Source organism: Bos grunniens, chromosome 2 (assembly GCF_055505025.1).
Source record: "Bos grunniens cultivar Pamir isolate PY7600 chromosome 2, Bosgru_T2T1.0, whole genome shotgun sequence".
In the NCBI taxonomy this organism is placed as follows: Eukaryota; Metazoa; Chordata; class Mammalia; order Artiodactyla; family Bovidae; genus Bos; species Bos grunniens.
Genome location: NC_141166.1, coordinates 8,503,893 through 8,526,309, shown reverse-complemented (window position 1 = coordinate 8,526,309; position 22,417 = coordinate 8,503,893). Strand labels below are relative to the sequence as shown.

Here is a 22,417-nt window from a genome sequence, read left to right as displayed (position 1 = left end):
TACATTTCAGAACTTACCAGTGTGGAAGAGGAGTGAAGCTTATTCTGAGCTCATTCAGGCAGGAACTTCCTAGCAATTAGAACTCTTTTAACAGTGAACTGCCTCAGGAATTTTCAAACTGAGTTCTGGGGAACCCCAGCATCCTGGGAAAATTACATTTTGAAAACGCTATGCAATGTCCTAGTTTTTATGAGACCAATCATACACACTCAGGGGTGATCAATGTCAACATTCAGCATGCTAACATTTAATGTGTGCTGCTTTAGAGAGTATTAGAGTGGTTCAGAGTAAGCGGAAGTCAGACTTCCGGGTTCAAAGTCTGATTCTACCTCTTGTGGTATGACCCTGAGTAAGTCACATAACCCCTCCCTCTGACCATCAGTTTTCTTATCTGTAAATGGGGATAATACCTCACTGGATTATTTGAAGGATTGTATAAAATATTCTATAAAGGCATCTAGGAGTGTTAGGGCTCAAGAAATGATAGCTATCATTTTAAACTGTTAATATATTATCAATGTGCCTATATTAAAACCTAATGTTAATAAAAGCCTGCTGTAGGCCAGGCAGCATTAACTACTTCTTGTGGTTATCATATTTAATTCTCACAAGCATCTTAAGAAGAAGGTACTGTTACCAATCTCAGTTTATCGAGGAGAAAATGAATTCAAAAGGTCAAGTGACTCATCCAAAATTAGAACTATTAAGTGGCAGAACCCAGGACTGTTAACCTTGAACACAGGAATGGATACTCTTGATCATTGCACTGGCCCTCACCTGAGAACTGCTTGATCATATGCTGTTGATTAGGAAGGTGATATGTCTTCATTGCTCTTTCTTAGATTCCAGGCCCATGACATCCTGTCATGAACAGTTACACAAGCAAGTGCACCAGTGAGGCACACCTGGGCAGTGCTCCATCCACACCTGGGCTGCGCCTTCTCTCATCCTGGCTTCACAGGTATGCAGTAAGGAGGCTGGAAAGCATTAGTAATAGTGCTGTCTTTGGGTGGTAGGAATGGATTGTTTTTTAAATCTTTTAAACTTCTTATCTTTCCAAAAACTGGACAATAGGCACATATCACCATTGTCATAGGAAGGTTTAATTTTTTCGAATCACCCACAATTCTAGCACACTAATGCCTTAAAAAAAATTACAGCTTTATTGCAGCCAGGGAAGTAGATGGTTCTTACCAAGACAACAATAGTGTATTGAAAGGTAATAAGTGAATGCTGCTAAGTCACTTCAGTCGTGTCCAACTCTGTGTGACCCCATAGACGGCAGCCCACCAGGCTCCCCAGTCTGTGGGATTCTCCAGGCAAGAACACTGGAGTGGGTTGCCATTTCCTTCTCCAATGCATGAAAGTGAAAAGTGAAAGTGAAGTCACTCAGTTGTGTCCGACCCTCAGCGACCCCATGGACTGCAGCCTTCCATCCTCCTCCATCCATGGGATTTTCCAGGCAAGAGGACTGGAGTGGGGTGCCAGTGCCTTCTCTGAATAAGTGAATAGTGGCTGCTTTTATAGTCCCTAAAAGAGATTCTGATACTGAAGCAGTGATTGTGCTGTGATCAATACTGACTTATTTCTGTTGTTCTAAATTTCTTTGACTGTTTTGCCAATTATTATATTAAATAGTTAGTATAGATTGTCAACCGAAAAGGATTGAGAATTGCTGCTGTGAGGGCGATGGAATAAAGTGAAGAATAAATATTGAAGGACCAAAGAATTGGTAGAGTATAACATCATTTATTCTATCCTTCATTAGTATTTATAAATGATATAAATTACTTAGGGGTAAAAAAAAGATGAACAAAATAAAACTCAAGTCTGTTTATGAAAGATTAACTGTATGCAAATTTAATTATGCTCCTGCTGTTAACGACTAAAAACAGACAAATACATGAAGCATGGTTTTTAGACACTGAACAACAGAGACCCCAGTTCTGTAATCCCTGAGAGGAAAAAAAACAAGGTGAGCCCCATAACTGCTCCAGCTAATGCTGAAGAGAGTTTCTAGGCCACAGTTCAGGGAGAGGGAAACCCACACAAAGTCCAGCTATTTGAGTTGGGGAGATAGAAGTCAGGATTCAGGGAGAACAAAGAGGCTGGAATTTACAGGTAATGGACGGACCTGCACAGAAAAAGTTCAGAAATAGGAAGAGAAATAATGGACACATGCATGCGAAGAACCTAAGACTGGGGAAAGAGCCACCGAAAGCAGCATAAGGCCCAGCAATTGTACATATGCGTATCTCTACTCTTTCATATCTCCTTCCACTTAGGTCACCACAGAGCACTGAGTAGGGCTCCCTGTGCTGTAAAGTAGGTTCTCCTTAGCTATGTGTTTTATATAGTAGCGATTATGTGTCAACTCCAATTGCCCAATTCATCCCATCACCTGAACAATTTCTGGGTCTTTCTTATACAGAACTGGGACTACTTGATGTTCCCACAAATCAGAATAGAGAGACACTATATTAGATGAGAATTGATTGGGTAGAGTCCATAGAAACATCATGTCTTAGTAGTGGAGCTAAATTATTCTCAGAATAAAAACTGCTCTGGATTCACCACGTGTGAAAGTGAAAGTCACGCAGTCGTGTCTGACTCTTTGTAGCCCCATGGACGGCAACACACCAGGCCTCCCTGTCCTTCACCATCTCCTGGAGCTTGTTCAAACTCATGTCCGTTGAGTCAGTGATGCCATCCAACCATCTCGTACTCTGTCGTCCCCTTCTCCTCCTGCCTTCCTGCCTTCGATCTTTTCCCAGCATCAGGGTCTTTTCCAGTGAGTCAGCTCTTCGTATCAGGTGGCCAAAGTAACGGAGCTTCAGCTTCAGCATCAGTCCTTCCAATGAATATTCAGGTCTGATTTACTTTAAGATAGATTGGTTGGATCTCCTTGCAGTCCAAGGGACTCTCAAGAGTCTTCTCCAGCACCATAGTTCAAAAGCATCAGTTCTTTGTTGTTCAGCCTTCTTTATGGTCCAACTCTCACATCTATACATGACTCCTGGAAAAACCATAGCTTTGACTATACAGACCTTTGTTGGCAAAGTAATTTCTCTGCTTTTTAATATATTGTCTACATTTGTCATACCTTGTCTTCCAAAGAGCAAGCATCTTTTAATTTAAAATCACGATGGTGTGATCACTGACCTAGAGCCAGACATCCTGGAATGTGAAGTCAAGTGAACCTTAGAAAGCATCACTACGAACAAAGCTAGTGGAGGTGAAGGAATTCCAGTTGAGCTATTTCAAATCCTGAAAGATGATGCTGTGAAAGTGCTGCACTCAATATGCCAGCAAATTTGGAAAACTCAGCAGTGGCCACAGGACTGGAAAAGGTCAGTTTTCATTCCAATCCCAAAGAAAGGCAATGCCAAAGAATGCTCAAACTACCACACAATTGCACTCATCTCACATGCTAGTAAAGTAATGCTCAAAATTCTCCAAGCCAGGCTTCAGCAATACGTGAACCATGAACTTCCTGATGTTCAAGCTGGTTTTAGAAGAGGCAGAGGAACCAGAGATCAAATTGCCAACATTCGCTGGATCATGAGAAAAGCAAGAGAGTTCCAGAAAAACATCTACTTCTGCTTTATTGACTATGCCAAAGCCTTTGACTGTGTGGATCACAAGAACCTGTGGAAAATTCTGAAAGAGATGGGAATACCAGACCACCTGACCTGCCTCTTGAGAAACCTGTATGCAGGTCAGGAAGCAACAGTTAGAACTGAACATGGAACAACAGACTGGTTCCAAATAGGAAAAGGAGTACGTCAAGGCTGTATATCGTCACCCTGCTTATTTAACTTCTATGCAGAGTACATTATGAGAAACGCTGGACTGGAAGAAGCACAAGGTGGAATCAAGATTGCTGGGAGAAATATCAATAACCTCAGATATGCAGATGACACCACCCTTATGGCAGATGGTGAAGAAGAACTAAAAAGCCTCTTGATGAAAGTGAAAGAGGAGAGTGAAAAAGCTGGCTTAAAGCTCAACACTCAGAAAACGAAGATCACAGCATCTGGTCCCATGACTTCATGGGAAATAGATGGGGAAACAGTGGAAACAGTGTCAGACTTTATTTTTGGGGGCTCCGAAATCACTGCAGATGGTGACTGCAGCCATGAAATTAAAAGACGCTTACTCCTTGGAAGGAACGTTATGACCAACCTAGATAGCATATTCAAAAGCAGAGACATTACTTTGCCAACAAAGGTCTGTCTAGTCAAGGCTATGGTTTTCCCCGTGGTCATGTATGGATGTGAGAGTTGGACTGTGAAGAAGGCTGAGCACTGAAGAATTGATGCTTTTGAACTGTGGTGTTGGAGAAGACTCTTGAGAGTCCCTTGGACTGCAAGGAGATCCAACCAGTCCATTATGAAGGAGATCAGCCCTCAGATTTCTTTGGAAGGAATGATGCTAAAGCTGAAACTCCAGTACTTTGGCCACCTCATGCGAAGAGTTGACTCACTGGAAAAGACTCTGATGCTGGGAGGGATTGGGGGCAGGAGGAGAAGGGGACGACAGAGTATGAGATGGCTGGATGGCATCACTGACTTGATGGATGTGAGTCTCAGTGAACTCCGGGAGTTGGTGATGGACAGGGAGGCCTGGCGTGCTGCGATTCATGGGGTCGCAAAGAGTTGGACACAACTGAGCGACTAAAGTGAATTGAACTGAACTGATGATTTGCCAAATGTGTTGGTGAGGATGTCTAGCAATTGTAAGAAATTACTGATACATGCAACCACATGGAAGAATCTCAGAAACATTGTGCTAAGTGAAAAAAGAGACACAAAATGGTATATTCTATATAATTACCCATTATGACATCTAGAAAAGGCAACTATTGTGACAGAAAGCAGAGCAGTGGTTGCCAGATGCCAGAGTTGGGGGGGTGGGTATTGACTGCAAAGAGACATAGGGAGTTTTTTGGGGAGACGAATATATTTATATTTTAATTTTGGTGGTATTTTACACAATTGTAAACATTCACCGAAACTTAGAATTGTGCACTTTGAATTAATGAATTACCATGTATGTGAGTTATATCAATACGATAAATGTGTAAAATTCAAGCTTCAGGAGCTCTGTAAACAATATCAACAAAGAACACTTACAGAGTTCCAGTACAGGCAGTGCAATGTGGGATTTAGGGTTGTAGAAATTGGTAAATCTCAGCCTCTACCCACAGACTTCAGTTTACCCAACAAATACATCAGAACCCAATTAACACAATTAACAAAATCGTGAAATGATTCCTACAAATGCTGTATTTTGCTGTTTCAGGTGCTTAGAGGAACATGTAGTCAAGTTTTTCATCAAACAAATGGAACATATCACAGAACTTTGCTAAGATGGACAACTCCACACAAAAAGACCAACACTCTGGCAAAAAATATTCCAGAAAGGCTAACAAAGTACAGAAAGGTCTAGTGAACTTTATAACAGAGGTCTTTGGGAGGGGAGGAGCAAGCTCGTGACGTATGTTTATTTCAGTATGTAAAAGCAAATTTTAGGGGAATTTTAAGTGCTGGTTTATGCCCGCAAGGCTGTTCTTGAGGATATCAAATAGATTGCTTTAGTCATCCCTCCACTGCTTCGAGGGTGATGATTGGAAAGAAACTGTGAGAAGAAAGGATGGAGGGGAGAGAAGGAGGAAGAGATCTTACTTTATTTTCTAAAACTTAACCCAAGTCCCCACCATGCTGGGTTGTTGGAAAATTTGACGCAAATGACTTGTTTCAAGGTTTCGATCTTTCTCAGTGGAGAGAGGTGATGTGGTCATGGGTCACCTGTGCAGACAGGTGGGAGATGCTCTCTCTCAGCCCATGTACTCCTCTGGTTTTGTTAGTATGCACTAATCCTGGACTACACCTGGACTTGGGGAATCACGGCTGAGGCTGCAAATTTTGACATCCTCACTCACTCCACCACTGTTTCTTTTTTGGGGGGTGGGCGCAGGTTATTACCACCTCCCTGGTGGGCTTCTACAGTCTCTGCTGCTCTCAGACCCAGAGCTGGACCTTTCTTCCTTCCTCCCACCTTTTGATTTATTGCTGTCTCTTTTTCTTGAATACTTGCAAATTGAAGCTTCATGTATATTCAGAAAATAAATCATAATTGTTCAGCCTAATGGTCACAAAGAAACCACCACTTACGGAGTCACTTCTCAGACCCAGAAACGGACACTCCACAGCATCCCAGAAGCCCTTATCTTGCCCCTTCATGGGCACTGTCCCTCTTCTCTGCAAGTGTCAACACCATAGCTCACCTGACTTTTAATGTCAGGTTACTTTCATTACTTTATCATTTTAATATCATTAATTACTTTAGTCTGTTTTGAACTTCCTATAAATTGGAATCATACAGTATGAACTCTTTCAGGCTCTTTTCTTCCCTCATGGTACATTTGAGAGACGTAACTTCATGTTTCCTGTTATCAGTAATTAGCTCATTTTCACTGCTGTGAAGTTTTTCTTTGACTGAATGTACCATAATTTGTTTATCCGTTATACTATTGAAGGACATTTGGATTGTTTCCAGTTTTGAGCTATGACTGAAAGCTTTCATGACTATTCTTGTTCTTGTCTTTTGGGACATACGTGTATATACTTTTTGGATCTATACCTAGGAGAATTGCTGGGTCACAGTGTGTTTATGATCAGCTTAGTTGATACTACCAGTTTTCCACAGTGGATGTGCCAGTTGTACTTCCTTGCAAGCGGTGTATGAGAATTCCAGTTGCTCCACATCGTCACCATCATTTTTAGCTCATGTTTTTAAACTGTATTGTCCTTTGGTTAGTAAGGTTGAGCACTTTTTCATATGTTGGCTTATCTTTAGGATATTCTCTTTGGAGAAGTGACTGTTCAAGTTTTTTCTACTGGGTTTTTCTTCTTTTAGGCATTCTTAAAAACATACTAGAGATACATCCTTTTTGGCTATATGTAAATACCTTCCCTGGAGAAGGCAATGGCACCCCACTCCAGTACTCTTGCCTGGAAAATCCCACGGATGGAGGAGCCTGGTGGGCTGCAGTCCATGGGGTCGCTAAGAGTTGGACACGAGTGAGCGACTTCACTTTCACTTTTCACTTTCATGCATTGGAGAAGGAAATGGCAACCCACTCCAGTGTTCTTGCCTGGAGAATCCCAGGGACGGGGGAGCCTGATGGGCTCCTGTCTATGGGGTCGCACGGAGTCAGACACGACTGAAGCCACTTAGCAGCAGCAGCAGCAGCAGCAGCAAATACCTTCCCTGAGTCTGTGACTTCCCTTTACATTCTCTTCAGTTCAGTTGCTCAGTCGTGTCCAACTCTTTTTGACCCCATGGACTGCAGCATGCCAGGACTCCCTGTCCATTTCCAACTCCCGGAGTTTATTCAAACTCATGTCCATTGAGTCCATGATGCCATCCAACCACCTTATCCTCTGTTGACCCCTTCTCCTCCCACCTTCAATCTTTCCCAGCATCAGGGTCTTTTCAAATGAGTCAGTTCTTCACTTTAGGTGGCTAAAATATTGGAGTTTCAGCTTCAGCATCAGTCCTTCCAATGAATATTCAGGACTGATTTCCTCTAGGATGGACTGGTGGTGTGCTAATAAACAGAGGCTCTTGATTTTACTATAGCGCATTTTATTAATATCAGTATTTCCCCTTTTAGTTAGTGTATGAAAGTGAAATTGTTGCTCAGTCGTGTCCAACTCTTTGCAATCCCATGGACTGTAGCCTGCCAGGCTCCTCTGTCCATGGAATTCTCCAGGCAAGAATACTGGAGCGGGTAGCCATTCCCTTCTTTAGGAAATCTTCCCAACCCAGGAACTGAACCCAGGTTTCCCTCAACGCAGGCAGATTCTTTACCATCTGAGCCACTAGGGAAGCCCCTAGGTAGTGTTTATGTCTGTCCTATTTAAGAAATCTTTGCCTATCTCAGAATAGTTTTTTTCTAATAACTGTATTATTTTACCTTTCATATCTAGACCTATGATTCACTTGGAGTTGTGTGTAGGATATGAAAATGTCCAAATCTATTGTTTCCAATATGTATATCTAATTACCCAGCCCCATTGATTGAAAGAGCGTTCTTTTTCGGCCACTCTGCATTGCCATCATTGTTGTTAACCTTGTCTATGTATATGCAGGTCTGCTTCTGTATTCTTTAGGCTGTTCAAATACTACCCTTAATTACTGTAACTATGTAACAAGCTTTTTTTTTTTAAGTCTAGTAGCATAAGTCCTTCAACCGTGTACTATATTTATCTTGGCTACTCTTGGCTGCACTGAATTTCCATACAAATTTCATTATTGATTTCTTTCTTTATGGCTACACTGGGTCTTGGTCGCTCTGCATGGTTTTCTCTAGTTGTGTGAGGGGCAGCTGTTCTCTGGTCGTGGGTGCAGGCTTCTCCCTGTGGCGGCTTCTTGTGGAGCGCTGGTTTGGGCTCAGTGTTTGCAGCAAGCGGGCCTAGTCGCTCCTCGGCTTGCGGGATCTCAGCTCCCAGACCAGGACTGAACCCATGTCCGCTGCAGTGGCGGGTCCCTCCATATAAATTTTGGAATCAGCACATTAATGTCCTAAAAAAATCCCTATTGTCTTTTTGATTTAGATTGCATTGATTCTGGAAGTCATGTTAGGGATAATTTACATCTTTACAGCACTGAGTTCTCCAGTCCACGTATATCCTTTCTTTTATCTAAGTCTTCTTAAATTTTTCCCAATAACGTTTTATAGTTATCTATGTAGAGGACTTGCATATCTTCTATATATCTGTTCTAAGCATTTGATTTTTATACCATTGTAAATAGTACTATTTTTATTTCATTTTCTATTGCTTGCTGCTGGTATCAAAATAAAATAAATTGATTTTTTTTTATACTGACCTTGCCAAATTCAGTTATTATGTTTAATACATTACCTACAGATTCTTTTGAAATTTCTCCATATACAGTCTTATCATCTATGAATAAAGACAGCTTTATTTCCTTCTTTTCTCATCTTATATATTTTTATTTGTTTTTCTCAACCTCTGCACTGGTTAGAGTCCTTCAGTAAAATGTTGAACAGAAGCAGTTAGCCTGGTTTCATGCTCTATCTCAAGAGAAATCTTTCAGAATTATGTTTGCTATAGGATTTTGTCATCGATACCCTTTATCAGATTAAGGAAATTTGCTTCTTTTCCTAGTTTGCTAGGGTTTTCTTTTAATCATAGAACACTGAGTTTTATAAAAGGCTTTCTCCATCTACTAAACAGACACTTTACCACACACAAAAAGGATAAACATCAATTAGCATATGAAGAGATGCTCAGCATCATTAGCCAATAAGCAAATTAAGGCCACAGTAAGATGCCTTTACACACCTCGTGGAATGGCTGGAATTTGAAAGACTGCCCCTTGTAACTGAGGATATGAAGTAACAGTAATTCTTATACGCTAATAGTGGAGGTGTAAAAAAGTGCAACAAGTTTAGAAAGAGTTTGGCAGTTTTTTAAAAAGTTAAAGTTATGAAAGTGTGTTGGTTGCTCAGTCGTGCCGGACTCTTTGCGACCCCATGGACTGTAGCCTACCAGGCTTCTCTGTCCATGGGATTCCCCAGGCAAGAATACTGGAGTGGGTTGCCATTCCCTTCTCCAGGAATCTTCCCGACCCAGGGATCAAACCAGGGTCTTCCTGCACTGCAGGCAGACTCTTTACCGTCTGAGCCACAAGGAAGCCCTTCCCCCCAAAAATGTATAATCATCCAGACCCAAAAAAGTATATATTATGTGATTCCATTCTGCCTCTGTGGAGATGATCATATAGTTTTTCTTTTCTAGTCTGTCGATATGGTGAATTACATTGATTTTCAAATGTTAATCTATCAAATGACGGATGAACCTCATTTGATCATGGCGTACCATCGTTTTTTGTATACTGTTGAGTTTAATTTGCTAACATTTTTATAAGAATTTCTGCATGTATATTTATGAGTTAACGATCTATAATGATTCCCCCTCACCTCCTGCAGTAACTCTGTCTGGTTTTGGTGTCGAGGTAATAAGTGGCCTCATAGAATAATTTGGGAGACTTTTTCTGTTCAGTTTTCTAGAATAGATTGTATAGAATTGATAGGTGAAGGGTTCTATGAATGTCAGTGTGGTCAAGTTAGGTAATTATTGTCAAGTCTCTATATCTTTATTGATCTTCTACCTACTTGTTTAAATTATTGAGGGAGGGATTTTGAAATCTCTGACAAGTATTGTGGACTTTCTATTTCTTCATGCAGTTCTATCATTTTTTATTTCCTATATTTTGAATTTCTTATTATTGAGTATATCAGAGTTTAGAATTGTTATATTCTTTTTCAGAATTGAATGCTTTATCATTATGAAATTACTATACCCTCTTTATTGCAGGTAATATTTTTTGCTCTGAAATCTGTTTTGTCTGACATTAATATCTAGCTTTGCTTTGATAGGATAGTATATCTTTTACTCATACCTTTACTTTTAACCTAATCCTGGGTTTGTATCAATATTTAGAGTCTGTTTCTTGCAGACACCTTGTAGTTAGGTCTCCCTTTTTTATCTATCTCAACCATCTCTGTCTTTAAACTGGGATGTTTAGACTCTAAATTTAATGTGATTATTGGTGTGTGAGCTTAATCCTACCATCTATTAGCTTTCTATTTGTCTCACCTGCTCTTTCTTATAACTTTTTTAAAAGACTTTGGTTGTGCTGGGTCTTTGTTGTGGCATGTGGGCTTTCTCTGGTTGTCGTGAGGGGGCTTCTCTGGCTGCAGAACACAGGCTCTTCTTCAGGCTCAGAAGTTGGAGTAGACAGGCTTAGTTGCCCCAGACATGTGGGAATATTAGTTCTCCAACCAGCGATCCCCATATCTCCTGCACTGGAAGGCTGATCCTTAACCACCGGACCACCAGGGAAGTCTCAGCCCCATCTGTTCTTTATTTACATTTTCTGGATGTTTCTGTACTGAATATTTTTTTGTTTGTTTGTTTCTATTTCTTTCCTTTGTTGGCATTTTAGGAATAACTCTGCAGTGTTTTCATAGTGCTGCTTTGGAGCAAGGATTGCAAACTTTGGCCACTTGGGCCCGATTGGACACGCTGCCTGTTTCTATCAGTAACATTTCATTGGAACATAGTTAAGCCTGTTTGTTTACGTGCTCTGTGGCTCTTTCGCTCTAGAATGGCAGAGCTGAATGGCTGCAACGGAGACTATCCAGCCTGCAAAGCCTTAAATATTTACTATCTGGCCCTTATAGAAAACATTTACTGATCTGTACTATAGAGTTTATAATATACATCTTTAATTTTATCAAATTCTACCATCAAATAATATTATTACACTTCATGTACAGCAGAAGAACCTTACAACAGTATATTTTTAGCTTTTCCTTCCTTGCCTTTGAGCTATTGTTGTCAAACTTCTACATACATTATAAATGCCATATTAGTGTTGTTATTTTTGCTTTAAATAGTCAATTAGTTAGAAATGATTCAAATATTATATTTACATCTAAACGTATCCATTTATACTCAAGGTTCTACACTTTGCATTTACCTACATATTTACTGTTTCCAGCACTCTTCGTTCCTCTACGTAGTTCCAGATTTCTGGCTGCTATCATTTTTCATTTGCCTGAAGGACTCCTTTCATTTCTTATAGCTCCAGTTTGCTGGTGATTAATTCTTTCAGTTCTTCTGTGTCTTCAAAAATATTTTGCATTCATCTTTAAGAGATATTTTTACTGGGTACAGGATTCTAGAGTGACAGTTTTTCCCTTCTGGTATTTTACAAAAGTTGTTTCTGACAGTAAATATATTTGTTCCGTTGTGTATAATGTGTCTTTTTTTTCTTCTGCCTGATTTTAAGATTTTCTACTTCTTTTAAAAAGAAATTTGATTATTATGTGCCTTGATATAGTTTAATTCTTATTTCATGTGCTTGAGGGTCACTGACTTTCCTGGGTCTGTGGGGTTTTTTTATATCAAATTTGGAAAATTTCAGCCACTTTTTTCTTGAAATATTTTTTTCTAGTTCCTCTCTCCCACCTTGCTTCTTTGGAGAGCCCAGGTACATGTATATTAGTTCCTTGACATTTGCACATAGCTCACTGATACTCTGGGTTTTTTTTTTTTTTTTTGGTCCTTTTTCTCTCTGTGTTTTGTTTTGGATAGTTTCTATTTCAACATCTTCAAGTTCACTCTTTTTTCTGCAGTATCTAGTCTACTGTTAATCTTATCTTGGTTTTGGCTTAGTTGCTAAGTCATGTCTGACTCTTTCGACTCCATGGATTGTAGCCCACCAGGGTCCTCTGTCCATGGGATTTCCCAGGCAAGAATACTAGGGTGGGTTGCCATTTCCTTCTCCAGGGGATCTTCCCGACCCAGGGATCGAACCCAGCTCTCTTGCATTGGCAGGTGGACTCTTTACTGACTGAACTGCCAGGGAAGCCCCTTATCTAGTGTATTTTTAATCTCAGACTTTTTCGTTTTCACCCTCAGGAGTTTGATTTGGATCTTCTTTATATCCTCCATGTACCTTCTTAATGTGTTCAATCTTTTTTCTAGCTTCTTGAACATATCGAATACAATTATTATTGTAATAATGTTTTATTAATAATGTAATAATGTTCTTGTGTTCTATCATCTATATCATTTCAGAGTTAGATTTAATCACTCGTTTATTTTTTTCCTCATTGTGAATTGCATTTTTTTCCTTCTTTGCATGCCCATCATTTTTTTTTTTTTTTTATCAAATGCCAGATAGTTTTACCTGTTGAGTACTGTATGTTTTAGTAGTCTTATAAATTGTTATGCTTTGTTCCGGGATGCAGTTAAATTACTTGGAAACAGTTTGACCTTTGCAAGTCTTGCTTTTAAGTTTTATTAGCTGGAACCAGAGCAACACTTAGTCCAAGGGTAATTTTGCCCTGGGCTTCCCAGCTGGTACAGTGGTAAAGAAGCCATCTGCCAATGCAGGAGAAACGCAAGAGACAAGGGTTCGATCCCTGGGTCAGGAAGATTCCCCTGGAGAAGGAAATGGCAAGCCACTCCAGTATTCTTGCCTGGAAAATTCCATGAACAGAGGAGCCTGGCAGGCCACACAGTCCATGGGGTCGCACAGAGTCTGGCGTGACTGAGCGCACAGCACACAATTCTGCCCTATCTCTGAAGCAAAACCCTTCTGCATATGTTCCTTTTGTTGCACTAATTGTGAAATTTTCCACTCTGACTTGGGGGACGGGAACGGCTGCTGTTCCCGGTGTTCAGGCCTCGTTGTCCCACTCTGATGTTTCTCAGCGGAGTCTTTTCCCAGCCGTGTGGAGCTTTCTCGAGTGCCTGTGCTAATCGACACTGAGGAAACTGCTCGAGGGGGCCCCGTGCAGGCCTCAGAGCCCTTCCTCTGTGCAGCTGTCTCTTCTCTGCACCATCCGTGGGGAGTGGGAGGGAGAAAAGGGGGAGTTCATCTATCACTGACACCTCACAATCCAGATGGATAAAAACTTAACTTGTTTTCTATAAATGGTCCTCTTCTGCTTTTTCTCCCCAAGTCTGCTCAAAGCAGAAACTTAAACTTACATTTGTCTTGCATTGTGTCCTGAAGAGTGGCCAGGAGCCCCATTCTGAGATTTATCAGCCTCTCTGCATCTTTATGGTGCGTTGCTTGCCTGTGACGGGGCTGAGGAAGAGTGAAAGCTCTCTGTTGCCTTGCATGCTTCTCTTCAAGATTGCCCCAGATGGTTTTGTGGCAAGAATGCCTTTCCTGTCAGATCCTTCCTCTTCTCTGGGACAAAATGCTTCGGCTATGTGACGGAGTCTCACTAGTGTGAGAGCTGTCGGGGCGGGGGGGGGGGGGGGGGGGCGGGTAGGGAAGTGGGGGCAGGGAGGGGGAGGGGGGAACACCAAAAACTTACCAAGAGGGTCTTTAAAAAAATCCAGTTTCACGTTTATCTCTTGTCCAAAGGCAGGTTTCGCTTTTATTCCACTTAAAATAAAATGTTAGCATATAGCTCTGTGTTTTGTGCACGTGTCAGTCATTTTTTGTTTTGATCTCATTTTTATTCTGTTTTTATTGTTTAGGTTTTACTGCTGCGTATCCAACACAATCCTCCATCCCTTATAAATATCAGCCTTTGATAATTCCAGAATCAGAAAAAAAGGGATTTAATAGTCAAGCCAAAAGATTTTACCACAAACAGGTAATGAACTTGTCTTACTTTTAGTCCGGATTTTAGTGAGTCCGTCGCCATGACCAGTAGAGGGCAGTGTCACCCAAGGAGCCCAGCGCCCTCTACGCCGGTGCGCTCCGACCGGATTGTAAGAATGAGCTGAAAGGGTATGAAGTCCCCGGGAAACAACATGAGTTTACTTCATATGCCAGAGATTTTGTATTTTTCATTTTCATAATAATTTAAAATATACATTTCTTCTTAAATTTTTTTGGTTTCTCGGGCCATACTGAAACCAAAAAAATTTTAACAAAAAATGTATTTTTTTAATTATTATGAAAATGAAAAATACAAAAATCTCTGGTATATGAAGTAAAAAGTAAAAAGCCCTTTCCTCTCTCTCTCCCCAGCCTTATTCAAAACTTGACAGGAACTAACAAGACTTTCTTCAAATAATAAACGAGCTGTGTATCTCAGGCGGCAAAAAGTCTGCCTGCAATTCAGGAACCCTAGGTTCGATCCCAGGGCGGGGAAGATCCCCTGGAGGAGGGAATAGCTACCCACTCCAGTATTCTTGCCCAAAGAACCCCATGGACAGACCATGGGATCGCAAAGAGGTGGACACAACTGAGCAACTAACACACACACACACGATAAATGTACAATTACCTTTGTGGTGACACATCCACTGTTTTTCTTACGCTTCAACAGCGTGTATATAATGTTTATGCATTTCCCCCAGTCTCACCTTCTTTCCCAAATATCTGTGTCTCTTTTCCTCTCTGATCTGGAAGATTCTGCTTGGCTCCTGGGGGAGGTGGTCCCCTGGTAACTTGAAATTTCACTCGCTGAAGGCCCAGGTCTGACGTACTCTCCTCTCACCAGCAGGGGGCGGAAGCAACCCACAGACGCCAGAGCCTTTAAAAATCATTCCTTTATTCTAACTAGGACCTTCAGAATAGCATTCTTTTGGAGGAGTCGTCATGTCAGTTACCTTTCGCTGCATTCTAAAAATGTTTTTCATCCTACCCCCGCGGCCACGGTGGCGAGAGGGAACAGGGAGGTCTGGGTCCTGAACTCGGATGAGTCCTTCGCAAGCCCTTTGGCCTGTTTCCTCCTTCTTAAGCAAGAGCGCTCAGCTAGAGAATGTTTAAGTTCCTTCTACTTCTGCTATTTTAGGATTCCAAGAGAGCAAATAATATAGCGTGTGTACATACATACACACACACATATTTTTTAATGACTTGTAGGTTTTCTCCAAAGGTGATAAATAAGCTATTTATTTACTCAAGAGTTTTCTCCCTTCTCTCTTATGTTTTAACTGTCCCTTTGCCTCTCCCTTTTGGTCTGGTTTTCCGTTTGTCCATTTACTGAGCATATACTGTCCATCTCTCCAGTATCTGCAGCCCGACCTCCAAGAGGGAGGGGACATAGGTATACCCTTGGCTGATTCATGTTGACGTTTGGCAGAAAACAACACAATTCTGTAAAGCAATTATCCTTCAATTAAAAAAAAAATAGCAGCCACCATTTACCGATCCCTCCTTTGTGTGAAATCAGTTTTAGACCGTATTTCTAATCCTGAGAACAGTGCTAAAAGGAAGGGTTTATACTTTTAACAGAAGAAAAAACCGGGGCTTAGGGAAGTTAAATGATCCACCCAAGGTCTCACAGTGCAGGATTTGGCACATAAGAGCCCTCACATGAATATTTGCTGAATCAATGTTGAAAGAATTAGACCTCAAACCCAGGCTCAACTCACTCTAAAACCTCACGCTCTATCCACACATGACACCACACGTCCCTCCGTGGCCTGCAGAGTCATCAAGTCCATCTGTGACAGGGAGCCAGCGCTCACTGAAAAGGCCTCCCCCGGACAGACCAAGCTCAAAACAGGGGAGAGTGTCACATGTGTAGGCCCCGCCTGATCACGGTCCGAAGACTCAAATCCAGGGATGTGGATGATCTGGTTTTTAAAGTCTGCATTTTCAACTACTATTGAGAAAGTAGAAATTTCTACTTTCTACTTTGTAGAAATTGTTCTCCTGAAGGAATCAAGGTGCCAGCCAGCCAAAGCTATAGGCAGCATCTGATATAGAGAGAAATAGCTCAGAAATTTGATTCATACTTTTTAAACGAGGTCGTGCTGGTTCGACAACGTGAAAACGTTCATCTAAGCATTTGAAAGCATTTTGTAAATAAGTATGGAACTTTATGAAAAGGGCATGGGATCCATAAACCAGGTCCCCGGAATTCTGTTATTAGCTACAGGGCTTTAGACTACTCCCTTGACTTTTTGTGGGCTTCAGTTTCCTCATCTGAAATATACAATTCAGGTTATTATAATTTTTTAGGTTCTTTAAGCTGTAAAAACAGGAAAAAAAAAATACCTTAATCCACACTCACAATTCTCATTCTTCCTGAAGAAACTTGAGCATTGAGAAGCTAAGAATCCTGTTTAACATCGCCCAATAATTTAGTGAGGCAATACAAATTAAAAGCAGATTTTAAAACTCCAGTGTCTCACCACCCTTCTTATAGCATTAATTGTACACACCCTGGGCTTGATCTCATAACTTGGTTGTGTCCTCACATTAGGCCTGTGACCCATTTAGCACAACTTTAACGCAGACAATGAGTGGCCTCTGAAACGTGCACTTACCTTAATCAGACTTCTGCAGAGAGACCTCAGAGCGCCACAGCCCAACTCGCATTCCCCGTAAGAATCTGACTGCTGGGTACAAGGAATCCTTCCTGAGCTCGGTGTCTGGACTGGCAGTTTCGGCTGCTAGGAGTGAAGTCTGCTTCCCCAAACATTTTACAATTATTTACAGACTCTGCACGCATGAAGAGACATGCCTAATCTAGGACCAAGCCTAGCCTAGCAACCCGAAGGACACTTTCCTCCCCTGCCTCCCCAATTCTGTCCCCCTGTCACCGTGGACTGTGGTCACTATTTCCCAAGCTGGCTAACACTAAGGACACCCACTGAAAGTCTTTGCATCTCCATTTCCTCATCTCAAAAATAAGGATGTTATATTAATCTAGGTAGGCCCTTGCCAGGGATTCCTATTCCATAATCCTAAACTTGATTGATCCCTTCCAGGCACAGATGAATGCGTACTGGTATTATACAGACACCCCTCTTCGGGTAGGGTGTGCGTGTCCTACCAGTAGCCACGATTTTAAAATATATGTTAATTTCAGACAGAGCCTGACAGCAAATCCACCCTCCTCGTGGTAAGCAGAACTGTGTTTAATTGTGATGAAATTGTGAAAAGTTAGCACTGTTTGCTTATTACCTGGATCAGGCACCAGACCAGGGATATTTCACATGTCAGAGATTTTTCAATGAAAGGAAGTTCAGTTTGCAGAGACCACCTTGTTCAGGGGGATAAGCCCCCCTACACGTGCCCTCCGTTGCATGCTTGAAGCCGCAGTGGGCTCTGCCTGACCTTCCTGCTCTGGAAGCCTCTCCTCTACATCAGTCACCAGCACCCCTTCCTCAGGGGTCTGCAGGGCACATGGGTGGGAATAGCAAACCCTTGGCCGACACAGATAGCACACCAGGCTCCCCTCGAAGATGTGGCATTTCTGACCTCATTTAATCCCCGTAATCACCATGAGCTAAGTCCTACCATTATCCCCACTTTTCAGATAATGAACCCCGAGACATAAAGAGGGTTAAGTAACTTGCATAGCCAGGGTCAGGTGGACTGAGGACCACCCAGGAGGCAGGTCCTAGCTCCCAGACTGTTTCCCGGCATCTTTGGGGGAAGGGGAGGTGGGGCATGGGAGGGGGAGCAGGAGGAATGGAGAACGCACCCCCTCCCCTGAACGCCCCCCACCACCTTCAGTTTGGTGGGGCGGTAATGGATGTGCACATCTTATCAGTGTCCTTTCCAGGCCCCAGAGCCCCTCAAAAGTCAGTTGAATGAGTGACCCCATCTCAAGTCCAGGCCTTTCTCATCGAGTCAGGGTAACTCATGCCATCCACCTTACATTGTTTTGCCATGTCACCTCTGTTCTGTTCCTAGAACATACATACAGGCTGCCAATCAGTCGTGCCTGTATCCTGGCTCCTTAGCCCAGCCCTGGCCCTCAGCAGGCTTGAGTGTGTGCTTGCTGAATTGAGTTTTTGCCCACATTCCACTTGGGATTTCCAGGGACTGCTAATGAGCTGACACTAGATTCAGTAAGGAGGCACACATGCTCAGTTGCTCAGTCACGTCCGACTCTTCGCCACCCCACGGACTGTAGCCCACCAGGCTCCTCTGTCCATGGAACTCACCAGGCAAGAATACTGATGTGGGTTGCCATTTCCTTCTCCAGGGGATTTTCCTGACCCAGGGATCAAAACTATGTGTCTTGGGTCTCCTGCGTTGGCAGGCAGGCTCTTTTAGCACTGTACTACCCGAGAAGCCCTAACAGAGAGGAGGGCTCTGCAAGAGAGGGCCAGGGGTGCTCAGAGCTGAGGCCCATGTAATCTGATGCTTTGAAAACGCAGGTTTGGCTTCTCTTGTCTGTGTTTCCAACCCAGCCAGGCCAGTGATGGGCAAAGAACTTTGATGGCAGACATTCGTGTATGGAGTTGGGAGGTGGTGGGAAGGAAGGGGAAGAAAGCAGAAAAGAAGAAGGGTGTCTTATAAGGGGCACATCTCAGAACTGTAGACAATTTGAACCAGAAGGGCTTCAGTGACCCCTGAATCTCTGGGCACAGCAGAGGGGGCCCCATCTGTGACAGCATCCCGTGCTGATGCCCTTTGGTGGAGCAGGTAAAAAAGAGTTGCTGCTGCTTTTCTTTTTTTAATGATTTTTTTACATTAATTTTTATTGGAGTATAGTTGCTTTACAGTGTTGTGTTTCTGCTGTACAGCAAAGTGAATCAGCTATGTGTATACATATATCCTCCCTTTCTTCTATTTCCTTCGCATTGAGGTCACCGCAGCGCACTGAGCAGAGTTCCCTGTGCTGTGCAGCGGGTTTTCATCAGTTATCTATTCTGGACACAGTATCAGTAGTGTATATATGTCAATCCCAGTCTCCCAATTCGTTCATCCCCTGTGCTTTCCCCTTGGAATCCATTCTTTTGTTTTCTGTGTCTGTGTCTCTATTTCTGCTTTGTAAATAAGATGCTGTATACTAATTTTTTCAGATTCCACATATATATGTTAATCCATAATACTTGTTTTTCTGTTGCTGCCTTACTTGAGTTTGTATGACAGTCTCTAGGTCCATGCATGTCTCCGCAAATGACCCAATTTGTTCCTTTATATGACTGAGTAGTATTCCATTGTATATAGGTACCCCACACCTTCTTTATCCCTTCCTCTGTCAGTGACACTTGGGTGGCTTCCGTGTCCTGGCTATTGTAAGGAGTGCTACAGTGAACATTGGGCTGCATGTATCTTCTCAAATTATGGCTTTCTCTGGGTGGGGAATTGCTGCTTGAAGCCACTGCCAACTCAGGCCTCCTTTCCCTGGACTCCTCATAGAGGCCTAACCCTAGATGCAAACCCTAGATCTTGACACCCACACTTGCCTCTTCGCAGGTTCACAGATGAGGAGGCTGAGACCCAGTGAGGGAACGTGCCCTGGGGGCAGATGCTGGCTCTCCTGTCTGCTGGCCTGTGCTCGCCTTGCCCCTGTGGCCACATGAGCCTGTAAAAAGGCTTTCTAGCCTTCGATGAAGTCAATAGGTAGACGGATGCTTTGTCCCGAGACCCTGAGACCAGAGGCATTTGTAAAAGGAGCTTGCTCCCTCTGGAGCCCCACATTTCTGTGCAGTTTTGCCAGTGGGTTACCACCGGCCAGGGCTCTGTTTCCCCCTGCAGTGTGTCGTCCTCCTGTTGTATACCTCCAGCCCTTCAGCAGAAGCCTAGTTTCTGCTCATCTAGTGTGCTCCTGAGAACACAAGCTAGCCACCCCTAAGCTGACCAAAACAGGGTAGACATCCCTGAAGGCTCAAAAGGCAGCTCTGGTGGGAGCTTCGGCCAATGATCCAGCAGAGACCACACTTTCCAATCTGGAAATGGCTTGGCAAACCTGAAAGTCTTGGTTGGACAAAGCCTATGAAATCAAGACTAAAGAACCCAGGTTGTGTGCAAATGTAACTGGCTCCAGCTTGTGGTCACTAGCCTCTCCCATACCCCCCATACCCTCCACGGTGAGGAGGTCAATGCCCAGCTCTCTCTCTTCCCCTTCTCCTCGTCACCTCCTTAAATCTGTCCCAAAGTCAAATGAACGTTGATCTGTGTCCGGCCCTTGGCAAGTGCTAAGGCTGCCCAAGGGACTTTGTGTGTGTGTGCATGCTCAGCCCCTCAGTCGTGTCTGACTCTTTGCAACCCCATGGACTGTAGACCACCAGGCTCCTCTGTCCCTGGAATTTTCCAGGCAAGAATATTGGAGTGCTTTGCCATTTCCTGCTCCAGGGGCTCTTCCTGACCCAGGGATTGAACCCTCTTCTGTCTCCTGCATTGGCAGGCGGATTCTTTACCACTTTGTCACCTGGAAAGCCCCTCCTTCAAAAGGGTGCTTAAAGTACATTTCCACCCAATGTGGCCCGTGTGTCTTGGGTGGGGAATGGGAGGACATTGGCCAGCCATTTCTCACTCCTCCTTACTCTGAAGGTCTTTGAACCCCAGAGGGAAGGCCTTAGTTTCACTGAGGCTGTTGTGGACTAGTAATGATGAAGCTGATGGGATGTCCATCAACTCATTCAATCCTCACACTGTGATGCAGACCCAGGGGAAAACAGGTGTAGCCCTTGCCCAGATCTTCTCTTGTAACAAACACTCAAAAAGCAGTCAGTAGAGCTCAAATGAATAGTTCTCTTCCCTTCTCCCTCCATATACCCATTTTATTGGATTGGTTTATTGGATTTTCACCTTCTTGGTTTTCATCTTGGCCAAGAAGCCAAGGGCTGGCTGAGTTTACACCAGCTTTGACTTGGGTTCTTGCTCCTTGGGAGATGCTGAGAGGTCAGAACTCATCCACATCCTGTGATGTTAGTCGTATAAACTGTTATCCCAGAAGTGAAAGACTGGACTGGCATTTCCCTCCCGGGGAGCGGTCTGCCACCTCTAACATTTGTTGGAGAACACTTAAATTCTTTGCAGCTGGACCTTTCCCTCTGGGCAGCTTGGAAACCTACTCGGTGTAGAGCGCTGGTGGTGGTGTGTTGGTAAACCACCTCTCCCCTCCACAAAGAAAAGTCCTGATGTATAGCATTTGCCAATGTCTGTGGTGTAAACACCCCCACCCTGGTCAGTTTCAAGCTACCACTAGCAACGTTTCTGAATATTTAAGTCACCCTCATGAGCCGCCACCAGCCAACCTGCTGCCTGGAGGCCCCTTCTAGGATATTCACTAAGTGCAGACAGACAGCACGCTCTCCCTGCAGGGTAAGAGACGACAGTTCTCATCCTGTTTGTCCTAGACGCAAACCAGTTTTGCAATGTGGTGCAATTAAAACATGATTAAGGCCCAGTAGGGTTGTCAGATTTAGCAAGTAAAAATACAGGATTCCTAACAAATTTAGAATTTCAGATAAATAACAAACTGTTTTGTATAAGTGTATCCCAAATATTGATTGGGCCCTAGTTATACTAAAACAGTGTTTTATTGTTTATCTGAAATAGACATTTGACCAGGCAGGGTGGGATGGAGCAGCCTTGCAGGCTTGCTCTTTGGCTGGCAATCCTAACCCCTCAGACTCACAGAGGTGGGCAGAAAATTCTTGTGGGCTGATGCTGGTGTTGGGAGTGTGGCAGGAGACTGGGGTCTGGAGAGGTACAAGACTCTTTCTTCTTTAAACCTAGAAAAATCACATTTCCTGCTTCAGCTTTCCCTCCCTGGAGGGACTCCGGAAGCTACAAGGTACCCAAAGGCATTTAGTGCAGCATCTTCAATTTACATGTGAGGAAACTGAAGTCTAGAGAGTTCAAGATCACTTAGCTAGTAGCCGCACCGATGCTAGAATTCCTGACTCCAAACTCAGTGGGACTGTTTTTCCTTCTGTCATGCACATGTTATCCCACACTCGTCTGAGAGTTAGTTTGTCTTAATGGTCAAGAGCAGACTCTCCTGGATTCAGATTCGGGCTCTGACCATTACTAGCTTCATGACCTTGAACCTCATCCCTTTGGGTTCTGTCTTCTCATCTTTAACGTGGGGATTAAATGTGTGAGTCTAGAATAGTGCCCGGCACGCAGTGACCATCAATAA

The 22,417-nt window shown here is 43.0% G+C and overlaps 1 protein-coding gene across 4 annotated transcripts in view; it reads left to right on the top strand.

Moving 5' to 3' along the window:
* The window catches only part of STPG1 (sperm tail PG-rich repeat containing 1), a 63,877-nt gene that overhangs the window by 5,384 nt on the left and 36,076 nt on the right, over window positions 1–22,417 (top strand). For 2 of the 4 annotated variants that reach the window (XM_086328439.1, XM_086328433.1), the window contains exons 2-4: window positions 843–961; window positions 5,305–5,445; window positions 14,103–14,221. In XM_086328439.1, the coding sequence (XP_086184565.1) occupies window positions 5,373–5,445; window positions 14,103–14,221 (192 nt within the window). In that variant the 5' untranslated portion in view covers window positions 843–961; window positions 5,305–5,372. The remainder of the gene's footprint in view (window positions 1–842; window positions 962–5,304; window positions 5,446–14,102; window positions 14,222–22,417) is intronic. The other 2 variants (XM_086328457.1, XM_086328448.1) reach the window with 1 other exon arrangement.